Source organism: Nelumbo lutea, chromosome 1, assembly GCF_056320005.1.
Source record: "Nelumbo lutea isolate HS-2025 chromosome 1, American lotus-T2T, whole genome shotgun sequence".
Classification (NCBI taxonomy): domain Eukaryota; kingdom Viridiplantae; phylum Streptophyta; class Magnoliopsida; order Proteales; family Nelumbonaceae; genus Nelumbo; species Nelumbo lutea.
The window spans coordinates 158,326,011-158,341,238 of record NC_142684.1 but is presented as its reverse complement, the minus strand read 5'-3'; the positions used below and the strand labels follow the sequence as shown (position 1 = coordinate 158,341,238).

At 37.0% G+C, this 15,228-nt stretch overlaps 1 protein-coding gene and 1 pseudogene across 2 annotated transcripts; one reads left to right on the top strand and one right to left on the bottom strand.

Annotated features, from left to right (window-relative positions):
* Positions 1-5,279: 5,279 nt before the first annotated feature.
* Positions 5,280-8,047, bottom strand: MUR3 (Exostosin family protein). 2 transcript variants are annotated; one of them, XM_088957881.1, is made up of 2 exons: positions 7,832-8,047; positions 5,280-7,336 (listed from the first exon to the last, which is right to left on the bottom strand). In XM_088957881.1, exon 2 carries the CDS (start codon positions 7,330-7,332, stop codon positions 5,677-5,679), a length of 1,656 nt encoding a protein of 551 aa, XP_088814007.1. In that variant the 5' UTR covers positions 7,333-7,336; positions 7,832-8,047; the 3' UTR covers positions 5,280-5,676. The 2 variants fall into 2 exon arrangements, with proteins under 2 accessions (XP_088814007.1, XP_088814014.1); XM_088957888.1 differs by having other exon boundaries at positions 5,280-7,580; positions 7,832-7,956.
* A 6,113-nt stretch (positions 8,048-14,160) lies between these two features.
* On the top strand, positions 14,161-14,604 carry LOC148878652 (putative calcium-transporting ATPase 13, plasma membrane-type pseudogene; annotated as a pseudogene).
* The last annotated feature ends 624 nt before the right edge of the window (positions 14,605-15,228 follow it).

Sequence of the window (15,228 nt, the reverse complement as noted above, 5' to 3'; positions counted from 1 at the left end):
TTCATCAGGCCGCTGACATGTTTCTAATTCCGGTTTCCTATCTGAACTGAACAGGCTATGGGAATAGACCATTCCAATTCTGATTTCGAAATTCTGATTTTGAGGGATTTCAATTCCTATTCTGACTACAAACCAAAGGGACCTTTAGCTCTTCAGGTGAGTTTTAAAAACATCAACATGCCAGGAGAAGCATGCCCATGCTTTATTTCATTTCTTTCGGAATGCTCTAGGTTTGGCCATGCCGAACAACCTGTAGGTGGTTTTCCGAAAAGTAGAAGAAATTTAAGCTGTGTTTGATTTGAAATCAGAGAAAAGGTAGGGAAAGGAAGGGTACAGGCTTCCCTACCTTTTCTTTTTTTTTTTGTCAAACCAAACACAGCAGGAAACCAAACCAACATTTTCACTTTGGGACTCACTTCGTATGATGTACGGTGTCCGTCCAATTAGATTTAGGGGGATTAAAGGGTCTCCAAAAACAAGAAATGGCTCCATGCGTCAAGTGGTCTAGACTACTGCAAAGCTGAAATGCTCTGCAATCTGAGAGTTAAGAGATGAATCTTGGTTCCAGAATTTTCAAACTTGAATTATTGATGTTCATTTTGAAGTCTAAAATCCCCATTTTAAGAATGGTTTTGGCATCTCGTTTTTTGAATGGTGAAGGTTTTCCCAATGTCTTGGGCGAAAAGGCCTTTTCCCCTAGTCATCTATCTACTCATCATCACTACCCGATGGCTCAACTTTAGGTTTAGGGGCATGGTTCAAACTCAAAGCATCAATATTGTTTACGTTTCGTTTTTTGTGGTTGCCAAAACATTTATACCCTTGGGTACTGTTAGGGGTGCTCATAGTTCAGTTAACCGAGCCGTGGGGCATTTTTTGCAACCGAATTGGTAGTACCGATTTTTGGAAAACTGGTAACCGAAATCAAACCAAAACCTATCGCTAACTGTTGGTTCGGTTCGTCATTTTTCAGTTTTTTTAATTTTTACATTATATATTATAAATATATATATAAATATATAATAAAAATTATAACTATATAATAAAAATTATATATATATATATATATATATATATATATATATATATCGGGCAGTTCGGCTAACCACCAGTTTTCTATATTGGTTAATCGAAACTGAACCGGTACCTTCGATTTTTTAAAAACATCGAACTAAAACCAAATTGACCGGTTCAGTTAACCAAATTTTCAGTTTGGTTTCGATCGATTTTTTTGATCGATTCAGTTTTTCCATGTTTTTTTGCTCACTCCTAGGTACTGTGGGGCTAGTGACACTTAAGGGTATGAACTTTCAAGTGCTACATTTTAGTACTCTAAACTTTTAGAAATACATGAGTCCAACTCTGTTAAAACTAACATTACAGTGAGGGTAAAATTATAAAAATGCTCATTCAAATGATTTTATTCCTTATTGAATAGAAGTATAGAGACTATATTGAAAAAAAAGAGTAAAATAAAAGTTCAGTGAGCAAAAGAGAATCTAAGCATGATAATTTTTCCCTCATTGTAAAGTTAGTTTTAACAGAGTTGGGCTTAAGTGTATATTTCTAATGTTCAGGGTACTAAAATGTCCCACTAAAAAAGTTGATCTCAAGTATCACTACTCTGCAAATACAAAGGTGCCTATTTATAATTTACATTTTTTTAATCTTTTAAGTGCAATTCAAGTTGAAGAGGTTATAAGAGCTGGAGGTAGATTGTGAAAGATTTAAATAAAAATAATAAGAAATGATTTAAGCACCCCATAATATAATTATGGATATGACACTAAAGACAATCGAATGACAAAACAGGGTTCATGGACAAAGGCTTAGGTGATGATTATAATCCATCAGTGCAATTCAATTGATGAAAAAGAGTTCGAGCTCAGCGAAGTAAAAAAAAGTGACAATTAAACTTAGAAAAGTTTGACCTGTTTTGACATTTGAGCATGAGTTTAATAATGGGGCTGGAATCTGGATGGTTTTTGTTGTTTAAAAGGGACCTTTGGGGCATGGAAAATTGTACTGGTGAGTTATGATTTTGCATCAAGTACAATGAGAGCAAAATCTTTTCTCAATCAGGTTCAGGTAAAAAATGGTTAAAAGTAGTAGGGTAAGGCGTAAGGAGGTGAATTATGAACATAGGTCAGATGAATGAATTTGGTAGGGTTTGTAAGGGTGGAAATGGATGGATTAATCTGCTAGGTGGGCCAACCAGGGTTCCACGTTTCTGGCTGAGTTTATTACTTATTAGTAAAAGAGAGAAAAAGATCCGGAGCTCGGGGCCTACATCCTTGGGCTCAAGGTTGCACTCTTTATTTCATGCAACTGCCTACTAGTGTTATTGAAAGTTCCTCGTCTCATCTCTTGGAAGCCTATGTTTCAATAAAGCCCACCTAAATGTTGGACTGGACCCAGTCAGCAGTTCAACGGTTCAATCAGCTGCCTTATTTGGGGGCTTTCACACAGCGGCTGGCTTCAGTGCTTACAAGACCGCGTTTACACTGTTTACATATTGCAACTTTGTACTGGGAATATCTCTCCATAAAAAAATTATACGAACATGCAAGAATGCAAGGAACAAGTTGGAATCTTCTGCCAACAAAACATGTATTAAACTTGATCGAACACTGCATATCTCATCACGAGACTGTGACTTACCATAAAAATAAAGCCATATTGGTAGAGGGTTGAAATGTGTTTTGTTGTCAGGTGATCAGAACTTACAAGGAACTGTACAAACTTGAGCACTGAAGCCGATACCACAGAAGCCCTCCCAAATGGGCTCTTGGTCTTGGGAGTACAGCGGCTTCCGACTGTCTGTATGCAGGTCTCGTAAGGACAGCCTATGAAGTATTTATCAATGTTTTCAAACCACTATTGATTCAGACAGACAACGTTGAATTGATCATCAACCCACTGAACACATTCAATGATTTTTTACTATTTTTATTTTTATTTTCTTTTTTAATTTTAAAACTCTTAGTCAAAATGAACCATCCATTATGGTTCCGATTCCGATTCGGTTTTTAAAACATTGGTATCTGTCGTGAAATTGTGAAAAATCCAGAGCCAAATCAGCTTCGCCTGTCGGTCAGCCAGTTGAAAAGAAGAGAGCCGTCGGCTTCAGTTCACAGCTTATCCGGAGCGCCTTGCCAAGATTATCTGGCTTCTTTTTCTCTTGACATTTTAGGCAGCTAAACCAATTGCCAAATGTCAATAAATCAAAGCTGTGCTTGGAATTTTCTTTTATTTTTTATTTTTATTTTCTGATCAAGGGAGGGAATGAAATGAAATGGAATGGAGAATTCAAACTATAAAATCTACGGGTAGTGGATAGCAGGTCCTTATTACCAAACCAGAGTTTAGTAAAATTTTCCCGATTCAACAACAGAGAAAATCTACCACATAACAAATCTATGCTGTTGACACCATGAAGGCTGAAGCCCACCTCTTCATCTTCTGTCTTCCCGCTTAAGAAGAATTTCCATTGGACCAATCCAATCCCTGTAAAACATGTTGGCACAAGGAAAAAAGAGATCAGAAGGTGGGGAATAAATCAAACCTGTTTTTCTGTCATTGATGTATCTTGCTAAAATATTAGCAACCACATAGAAGGGTCTCAAATAAATTAAATAAATTGTTTCTATTGCTACTGCCTTTTATTATGTTTGGTATGGCAGGAATGAAAAATGCTTTAGAAATAAGGTGATTCAACCTATAAATCTCCTTCATCAAATTAATCACTCAGTCATGCCTCCTAATTCTACTCTAGATAATTCTGCTTCCTCAACAATAAGAGATTTTATGGACAAATATCCCATCACCATCAGTTATACAATGGACCTCATTGTTTTCTCTGATGCAGGGAAACTCTCAGACAATTTATATAGTTATGGTTGCATTGTTCTGTCCAGAAATCTTTCATGATTAAAAATTATAGGTGGTAGAACTGATCAATCCTCAGTTGTGCAAGCTGGGCTTTATGCTATCATGCAGGTGCTAAACAGGTTGTACAGGCTCTTCATCAGAAAGCAGATGACTAGGTCTTTAGCTGTAAAACTTAGAAATGTGAACTGCTTTTTTGTCTCAAAAGTTTAATAGACCTGCCCATTTATTTATTTATTAAGACGGGATATCAAGGGTAGAAGAAAGAATATGTTTATGTTTGTTCTTCTTAATATAATTTGCACCTTTCAAAAAAATAAATAAATAAATAAATTGTTTCTATTCAATCTCCAGTCCTCGTATAATCAATCTCTTGCATGGAAATTCCAGAACTTCTCTACAAAACTTCGAACTCTGAACTGAACATCTGGCTCTGCCTAGAAAAATCATATGGAAGAAACTATAATTTTCCAGGGGAGCCCTGGATGTATCGACTTAATTGCAAAATCACAGACTATTCAAAATCCACCTTACATATTTAAGTCATAGCATAAGATAGAAATCTTTCCCTCTTATGGAGTTAAATTGCATGATCTGATACATTATGATCATTACATTCTCAACCTATTGAAACTTTTTTTTTCCTGGGTAATCCTCAACTTATTGGAAATTGGAAGGACGGCTTTCGTTGCATCTAATTCACAAAGAAAGGATAGATAATAAATGATATTAAAAAATAATGAACAAATCCGAGAACCTAGAGAATATCACCTGCTGATGCTTTCTGAAGATTACAATTCAATACTCAATCTATCTCAAGTAAATATTTAAAAAGCAAGGGAATTTAACAAAACAATTTAATTATTAACACTGAAGCAACTCTATATGTGTTACTGGTCAACAGAAGAACCATGCTTCAAGACAAAGAAGAATGAGATTTTCCATTTCTTTTTCTTTCTTTTTTTTTGGAAGGGGGTGGGGGAACTGTCTGCAAGATAGAAGTAACATGTTAAGGAGAAAAAAGAACAGAGGAGAGTACAACCATATGATCAATACAAGAAAACATACAAACTTCAAAATGTACACAGGTCTTTGTTGGAGTAAAATTGGAACATACTAGTATTTAAATCCATGGTTTGATACTAAACAGTACATAGCATTTAAGGTTTTTTGCCATGAGGATCCCCTAATACCACACATACTGACTTCAACCGAAGCCGCCTAAAGAATAACACCCGTATAATGCAGATCGCCGGTATAAGTATACAAGGCACAAGTAAGCTTGCTGCTTGGTTTATCAGACTACTCTGGTTTTACTAAAGTACAACTTTAGTAACAAGCTCCGGATTTAGCTTGTGAATACTAACATCTTACCAGTAACTCTTGAACTCTTTGAAACAATAAAAAAATCTTGTTTTCTTTGAATGGATCAGATAACATAATTATAGCTCTTGGCATTACATTGTGAAAAATACAAAGAATTATTAAACAAATTTCATAACGCAAAATAACATGATCCTAACCTTTTAACAATATATATATATATATATATATATATATTAGAAGCCGAGAATACCTTCCTTATGTTTATATTTTAAACAAGGTAGTACTCAAGGGTGCAACAAAGTTGAAGGCAAGTGCTCCGGATTATTTCATCACTAGGTCCTCATCAGAGATCAATATCTGCCCTCCTTCCTTTACTGACTGCAGGCAGGCTTGTGCTAAGTACTGCAAGTACTAGGTATGATCGGCACTTCTATGATGCAGATAAAATTTCTTGCCCACCACTCATGATTGACCCCTCCGCTCACTCTTCCAAGAATTTTTACCAGTTTCTGCAGATTGATCATTTTGCTCATCCTTTGGCTTAGAGAAGAAAGGGTCCCATTCATGAGGCCCCACTTCACGTTGTCCTTCCTCCAGTAAGGCATATTTCCAGCTGTTCTCTTCTATAAAGTTATCATCAGTGCGACCATCAACAATGTCCTTTCTCAACTTGGTAACTTTGTTGATAACAGCTTGCACAGCTACATCAAAAGCATCCTTAAGAGTCTCCAATCTTGACCTAGGATCCGCATATATCAACCTTGGTATGAGGCTTATAACTTCCTCTCTCATAATCTTCACCTGCTCTGGAGAAATTTGCCTTAGCCTTTTCTCAATACTAACATTTCTCTTGCGAATATCATCCTCTGGAATGAACACTGAGTACTTTGAATAATTCTTTGGAAGATGCCATGTATACTGTGTGTACGCTGAACCAGGATGGAAAAACACAGGTATACAACCTGCCAGCATCGAGTCAAAAGCTGATCTTCGCGTGTAAGAATCACCCTGAGGTTGCAGGCAAAACAGAGAGCTCTGGAACATCTGCATTATGCTGCTTGGAGAATGGCACTTACTCTCACCAAAATCGCATTCTAATAGCTTACAGACCTTGGACTTCTTGCACTGCTCAATGATCTGCCCTCTAATTGACTTGGGGTTGTCAGGACGTGGGGCCCCAGCAAAAGAGAAGAGCCATGGACGGTTCAGTTTCCTCATACGATCTTGCCAAATGAAAACATCAGCATCCTTTGCTGGATGGAAGTAAGTAGGATATGGGATACCGAAATCATTGGCGTTCCATGGGCTCGACTCAACCACCAGCATGGACATATTCTTTGCAGCTGGAAGAAACAAAAGCTTGTTACCCCAATCTGATTCTTGATCAGTTAGCCTCCTAAAATCCCATGTTATCCTGCCTGCGACCAGAAAATGGTCCTTTCCCCCCATAACCTTCCACTCAGGCCTCTTAACAAGCCAGTCTACCAAATCAAGAGAAGCAGCATCCCTAACAGATGTGTTATAGCCCCAAAGATAACGGGCTATATCGAACCCAGCATAGAACGGAACAAAAATGGCGGAAGCAATAGAAGAATCATTTGTCAAGCACTCGTACTGTTTCATTCGGTTGCTGAAGATCACATCAACGGCAAATTGGTTTGTAGCGTACCATCCAGTATTCGAGAAGACCCCATCGACATTCTCCAGTGGGGGGCCAAGCCCAGCATTAGTGGTGAACTTACACATGTTCGTCCAGAGGCTGAGAGACTTGCACTCCTTGAGCATATCTTCATTGAACCGAGGAGGGAGGTCATGGACATATATGTACCTTCCTCCACACGGATCGCTCTTGTTCTCTATGGTTCTCAAAGCTCGCATGAATGGATAATTCTCAAGCACACGATGCGCCTTTGCAGACTCGGTGCGGAGAGGAATTTGATGCAGCTTTTCAGATTCAACAATGGTACCACTTCCCAGAACAACAAAATGGAAGTAGAACAACAAGACCCAGAACAACGCTGACAAAAATAATAAGAAACAGAGACGAGTGTGGTGATTCTTCCCGAACGCTTTCTCCATATGCTCGGGAGGATTGCTAGCTGTCTGACGGCGTCTCATCAGACTTTGAGCAAACAGATAGCGGTCGCAGACAAACCGAAAGATAACTTGTTAGTTTGGGACGCAAATCTAAATTCTACCATTTGTAGAATCCGAACTCACGACATCAATGCACTGCAGAACCTCCGAAACCAGATGAAGGGTAATTTGATGATTAGAGGATGAACTCCCACTCTAAATCAAATGTCATTCCTAACCCTTCATCTAAAGCAACGGACTCAGCAGATCAAACCGGACTAAACCGAAACCTTAAAAAACAGATCAAATCTCAGATCAAGCCGGAAAAGTTGAAGCTAAGAAAACTCGCAACTGAAATGAAAACCCGGAATTGAAGGAACCAAACAGCTCAAATTACGAAGAAATTCCCCCGAAAAATCTCTATACTTATTCTAAACTAACAGTTCCAGAGAATATTACGATCAGATCTGCTAAGCAGTACGAACGAAACCGAAGAAAACCAGAGTGAGAGAGAACAAAAAGGGGGAGAAAAGGGACTTACAGAGAATGGATTGCAGTGAAAAGACTCGGTTGAATGGATCAGAATTTCTTTTTAGTCTTCTGGTCTGTTGCTGTTGATGGAAGGCAGCCAATAATGAAGGCAGCTTATAAACGGAGCAGCAGAAGCTGGCGTACAATAGCATATCGTGCGCATCGCGCCTTCTGTCGGTAACCAAGATGCATTATGCCACGTAGGAGTTTGGAGTCTCAGAGTCTCGAGTCTCGACGCGGTGATGATGACAGGTATAGAAAAAGCCCCGCTGTATTGTGTACACGTGTTGATCGCTCAGAGGCTGAGATTTCTCACTTGGTGGGGCCAATGTAGTTGGTCCGGAATTTCAGCTGACTGGAGAGAAAGCGTGGCTGTTCAACCAAACAAAGTTCTTTACTGAATGCTTACCGACGGTTACTCTAAATCATTAACAATTGCCACGTGTCATATTAGATAGTAATATAGCATATATGATTACGAATTGGGATCTGCTACTCACATCGACCTCGCAGCTACATCTCAAGAACATCTCCTATGAAAAATAAGATATAAATATGAAAATGTTTCAGATGTGCGGCTGGGATGTTACATTTTGGTAGATCCACACTGATTGGCTCAGTCGGTGCAAAGCCGGCTCGAACACCGTTGAAACAGCCTTGCATTGGATATATCTCCTGTACCTATGTACCATATTTTATGGGAGGATTATTCGCAATGTAAGGCCATGAAGGCTGTTCGAACGGGCCTTGGACTGATTGAAGCCGAGTTCGATTAAATTATGTATGACTCGTGTATGCTCTCTTGACGGTGCCTCGGGGAACATAACAGGTTCAAAATATGATGCAGGCCGATATGCTGGCTGGGAGTTCGGATTTCTTATCCACGTTGATAGCAGTTACACGTGGAAAACATTTTTTTTATTTCTTGCATAATATTATACAGGGAGATATGTTTTCAATTCACGGTGCTAATGTATTGCGGGTGGGCGTGGACGGGAGATCTGGAGTCGCTGAATGGTGCGTTTCAACCTGTATCTTTATCAGCTTTTTATTTTTTATTTTTTTTTTCAAACCTGTTTAGGGTCAGTTTAAGGCTTGTCTACCCCAAAACAAGTCTGATTAAAAAACACTTATTATAAGGGCATATCAGAGGATCACTGATATGATACGTATTGATTGATACATCTCGATATGTAAACATATTTTAATATTTGAATAAGAGATTTGTCAAAAAGTTTAAGAATTTAACAAACATTACATTCTTGCTGATGTGATATTTGTTTTTGTTCCTTAGTTCTCTAAATAGTGCTAACAAAACTAATCTTGCTCTCACTAGGGTAGGGTTGGAAGGGTTATGGACCCGGTTAAAAGGGGGGGGGGGGTTTCAGTTTAAGGCCTGTCTACCCTTGAAACACTATAAAACACTATATAGGAGCATATCGAAGGGTTATCGATATACAACATTTTAAAAAATGACTTGGAAATGAAATCATTGTAGGCATTGGTTTTTGGGTCAACAGTTCGACCATCTAATTCGAATGGATGGTCCGTTCTCACATCAAAATTAAAAAATAAAAAAAAAAAAAATCAAAACCTGTTGAACGGATTAATGATTTGACTATTCAACGATGGTTTTTTTACTAGATTTCGGGTTTAGGATAAAACGGAATCGATTGTCTGAACGATTCTTAAGCCAAATGGTCCGATCGTCCGAATCAACAACAGTTCAAAAACATTGCCGATATAATACATATCTGCCGATATGTATGGGTATTGGTACATCATACATCTATGATATAATACCTTCTTGTATTTGTGTTTCAAGGGTATACAGGCCTTAAACTGACCCTCCCTCCCTTTTAACCGGGCTCATAAGCCAACGATTCTTATAGGTATTGGTACATCATACATCTATGATACAATACCTTCTTGTATTTTGATACTTTTCTCCACTGTTATTTTTAATTGTACAAATAAGAAAAAAAAATTGATGAGGCACAAAAATCCATAAACCCCTTTTTTGTAATAAATGGAGCAAATTCCAAGCCAATCAAGTTGCATCTTAATTTTGATTGCTTTTGAAAAAGGGAATAAATTCGAATTAGATTTGATACTTGACAAATTCATAGAAAGTCCAACCGAATTTGAATTCAATTAAATATTGGAATAGGCAAATTCAACTAATAAATTCAAACATCCAAACAGTTCTAATTGATTTTTTTTATTTTTTGCCATTATACCCTTTATAAAACAAAGAAATAACCTGTAATATAATTTTATTAAAGAGAAATAAAGGTATTTAGGTAATTCATATGCGTATATTAATGCTATAACCAATATGTATATTTACTGAATCAAATCAGGCCATTTCAAATTCGATTCATAAACTAAAAGGTATATCAAATTTACCTGATTACTTTATTCGAATTCTTTGAATTCAATTCAATTCGATTATGCTGAATCCTAAATACAAAAAAATAAGAGATTCTGTATTATTGAATGCCTCAACTTGTTTAAAAATAAAATAAAAATTTCAATCAATTTTAAAGTAAAAAAATCTATGATACCAAAAAGACATGATTCAAAAGAACTTTGACGAATTAAAGCCCCATAAATTTTGATAAATATTATTTATTATAAGTTTTTCCGGCATCATAAGCAAACACTTTAGAAAATATAAGGGTTCCACTCTTCCAAAGTATGCCCCCCACAGGTGTGATAAGCACAATTCCAGCCATGGTTTATGGCTAGATTATTGACTTGGTATTAGAGACATGTCCACTTCACTTGACTGTTCTTGGATCGGTTGTCGTTCTCTAATCTTGTAGAATCATTCTATGAAAACTCCTCTCTCTTTGACCTATTTGAGTTCAATTGCGCGCAACAATTATATAAATGTAACCAAGGTTTAGAGTATGATGCGCAAGATCAAATCAGCCCCCACAAAATTACCCCCCACAGTACATCCCTGCCGGGTATTAGAAACATCTCCTGATGATAATACTAGATGATGTCATCATCGAGAGATGCTCCTGATACACAACGGGGATGTGCTGTTGGACATCGTGGGGGACTGATTTGAACTCATGATGGACATGAAGAGCAATACCTTTATTTTATATTTTATTTTTTGTACTGATGTTTCGAGAATAAGAATGTTAGTAGACCTGTTTACTGGCCGGGCTGGGCCGGGCTTTGTCCTTTTATAAACAGAAAATGTTCAGGCCCAAGCCCGAATCTGGCCCGACCTTTGGGCCTAGATCTTAAATCCGAGTTCGGCCCTTATATAAGGCCTAAAGCTCGAGTATGAGCCTGAAGCCCGATATGCACATAAAATTTATTGTTTTTGGTGTAATTTAATAAACTAATATTATATTAATTTGATAATAATTTAATAAATTAATAAATTAATTCACATTTCCTTAGTAGTAAATTAATATTTGCCAATTTTATAAATAAATACATATTATATATAAATAATATATATTTTCTATTATATATAATAGTAACAAACCGAATTCGGGCTTATTTGAGAAAGCCCAAACCCATGGGCCTGAAATTTTTTTTCATACCCAAAAAATATTGGGCTGAACCAGACTGATCCGTTAAACTACCCGACCCATGAACAAGTCTAAATATTAGGAGGGTTTCTCATATTTAAACCATGGTTCAAAATATTATGAAATATACACATAAAGAGGTTGTATTTAATGTATCGATGAACCTGAAACCCGATATGTATTGGTCGATATATACCGATATATTTCGATATTTTGAAACTTGAATTAAACATAAAAGGCACCCTTAAACTGATATATATGATATATGATATGCACTGATATAATGTTTTGAACTTTATACAGAAAACCTACACAGTACAGTCACAATTTAGAGAGAGAGAGAGAGTCCTCTAGTTTGCTTGGCATCACTATCAATCCCTATGGAAGTGTAGGCACTCCATAGTCGACCTTCACATAGTCACATGCACCCATTGTCTCCTCCCCCCAAATCCCTCATTTTATAATTTCAAGGAGATTTACAGTTAAATTTCACTCTGCATTGGCAGAGTTATACGTGTCATTTTCTGATTGGCTAAAGGAGGTTCTTTTCCTAGAAGCTAGGAACCTAGTTTACACATTACAGTCCAAGAACCCAGAAGTAATAGTAAATTACTAAATTATAGGAGTTAGGGTAGATCTAAATTAGTGTGGGGAATTGTGACCATTGATCTCTTAAAGACATAGACTATTAATTAATATCTCTTGATCCTATCTTGACATCTCATTGAAAGTACTAAGATAGAATTAACACATGCAACGCCCATGTGACTTTGTATGGTCTCTAGCCCACATTTCATTCTAATGTCTTTTTCTATGCATTAACACCATTGTACAACTCTTCCTCTTCACGAGTAGTGCTGGCAATGGATTTATTTCATAATAAATATACTCATTTGTGAAATTACACTTTTGGACATCATAAATATGATTATATCATAAGAAAAATGGGTATTACATTGAGATATCTTTATAATATGTCATTATACGTATACATAATAATAATAATAATAATTATAATTATTATTATTATATATGGTTGGTTCTCGTCTAGAACAACCCAAACTCGACTACAATAGGGCAGTTTGGTTTGGGTAAGTTGAACCTGCCCCACTATTGACCTGTTAGATGAATTCACCCCTTAGGCTCAGTATAGAAAGAGTATAAATGCATACAAGATAATATAAAATATAAGGTTTTACATTCTAAATATTTGCATTTGTACTTCTTCCAAATTCAGCCTTAGGTTCATTTTTTTTTTCTATTAGAATATCCTGTAGTTTCATGGATTTTCTTAACCTTAATGTTTTAAAAAGTGACCTGGAACCAGAACCTTTGTGGCCACTGGTTTTTGGATTGACGTTTCGATTGTCTAATTCAAATGGGTGGCCCATTTTGACAAAAATAAAAAAATAAAAAATAAAAAGTCAAAAAACCATTGAATGGGTTGAGCGGGTCAACAGGTTGGGTATTGACTGATTCAACGGTTTTTTTGACTGGGGACCAGGTTTAGGGTGAAATGGAATCAGTTGCTTAGATGGTTCCTGGGCCAAACGGTCTGACCATCTGAGTCAACGACGATTCAAAAACCATGCTTAACCCTATCCTATAGTTTAAGTTTTACTAAAATACCACCTATAGTTTTCAGCCTATTTGCTTAATCGACCTTTTACTAATAAGTGTTTGTTTTTTCCATCAGGAAATAGTAATATGATCTCCCAAGCTGAATAGAAAATGTTCAAGGGCATGGACCCATGATTACTTATTCCAAAATTACCCCTAACACTTCTTTGTACAAAAAACAAAATTGACCAAATAGAGTGGTTGCTTGTGTTTTATTAAGGCAAGAATGATATTTTCATTTTTATTTGCTTTTGATTAAATTTTTTTAAATGGACATTAGGGTCAAAGCTGTCATTTTCTACTATGACCTAATGCAAGGTCCAGTTAGGTAAATTAATTGCAATCTATAGGGGTGTTTAACACAAACTATAGGATAGGTTTTGGTAAATCCATAAAACAACAGGGGGTGTTTTAGCAAATGACCCTAAATTAAAAGGGACGAAAAACAATTTTTTTTGTTATAAAAATCGTTAAAGTAATTGGGCCCTAATATCAACAAAAGTAATTCTGTTAATAAATTTTCAAAAATAGATTAACTTTTTAAAACTAATATCAACTAAGGGCAAAAATACTGTTCATCTTCTTTCTCTTCCAACTGCCTCCGGCAATTTCCGGCAAAGCTTTCGCCGTCTCCATCCACCTCTAGCAAGATCTATCACTATCGATTTTGGGATACTTGGACCTAATGAGGACTTGGAGATTAAAGAAACAGTGGTGGAAGGAGGAGATTTCCGAAAATATTCAAATAGAGAAATGATGGAGAAGGCTGATAAAATCAAGGTAATGGCAAGGTGCTGCTCCTCTCACAAATACATGATGGTACAGTGCCTAAAGCGAAAAAACCAAAGTTGTGGTGGTCATTGGAGACGATGGAAATGATCTACAAACAATCAAAGAAGAAGCTGATATTGGGATATACACGAGGGCCCAATACACTTAAATGGAAATGGAAACATCAGACATCATTATTGCATAAGGTAACTTTGATTTTGTAATAACTGTTTTGAAGTGGGGAAGGTGCATTTACAGCAACATTCAAAAGTTGATCCAGTTATAGCTCACAGTGAATGTTGCTACCCTAGTGATCAACTTCATTGCAGCTTTTTCTTCTAGTAGAGTCCCTTTAACGGCAATCCAGCTACTGTGGGTGAACCTGATCATGGATGTATTCGGTGCCTTGGCACTAGCTGCAGAGCAGCCTCCTGAGGAGCTCATGGAAAATCCTCCAGTAGGTCGAAGCAAGTCTGATCTTATCAATAGCATCATGTATAGGAACCTCATTGGTCAGGTTCTGTATCAGGTGGCAGTCTTAATGGTGCTACATTTCAGTGGAAGCTCTATCTTTGAGGTGAGTGAGAAGATCAACGACACCCTGATGTTCAATACTTTTGTCCTCTGCAAAATCTTTAATCTTTTCAATGCAAGGAAGCTAGAGAAGAAGAATGTACTTGAAGGGATACACGAAGGGAACCAGTTTTTCCTTGACATTGTGATGATAACTGTTGGTATTGCCGGAGGTGGAGGTGGACGGATGTGGCGGCGTTGGGCAGAGGTGGAGGCGGAAGTGGGCGAAGATAGCAGAGATAGGTGGAGGCATTGTTAGAGTTTGCCGAAGGCGATGGTGCTGATGAATGGACTGCAAGAAGAAGAAAATGAACAGTATTTTTGCCCTTAATTGATATTATTTTTAAAATGTTAATCTATTTTTAAAATTTTATTAAAAGTATTACTTTTATTGATATTAGGCCCAAAAGTTGCCATTATCAGTTATAATCCCAAATAATAACCTAGATGTTTTAATCCAAAAAGGTTTCTATTCATTTTATAGAGAAACAATTGCAACCCTTTAGGGTTTTTATTTATTTATTTTTATTTATTGGGCTACATAACTCGGCAACCCCTGTGGCAGAGCAATTCAATCTCAAGTCTCTACCGGAACAAGCCGGAAACTATACTAATCCACCCCATCAGTTTGGAATTGGAATTTACTCTTCATAAAGTGCACCTCACAACACATCCCACCCGTGTATTAGGTCACGGGAGATATTCCAATGTACAGCTGAGACGTATTTGGAGGTTGGCGTGAGGAGCGCTCTGTGAGTAACGGATCTCGTCCCATCAGTTTTTGTTTTTTTCATGCACCATCCCATCAGTTTGGTTCTTTGGGGCCGAGAGGAGAATCCCAAATTATAAATCACTATCAATTAGCCTTGAACCATTTTCTTCT

Bases quoted from the DNA above. Each gene is read 5' to 3' on its own strand.
- MUR3 (XM_088957881.1), bottom strand. From the start codon at position 7,332: ATGAGACGCCGTCAGACAGCTAGCAATCCTCCCGAGCATATGGAGAAA.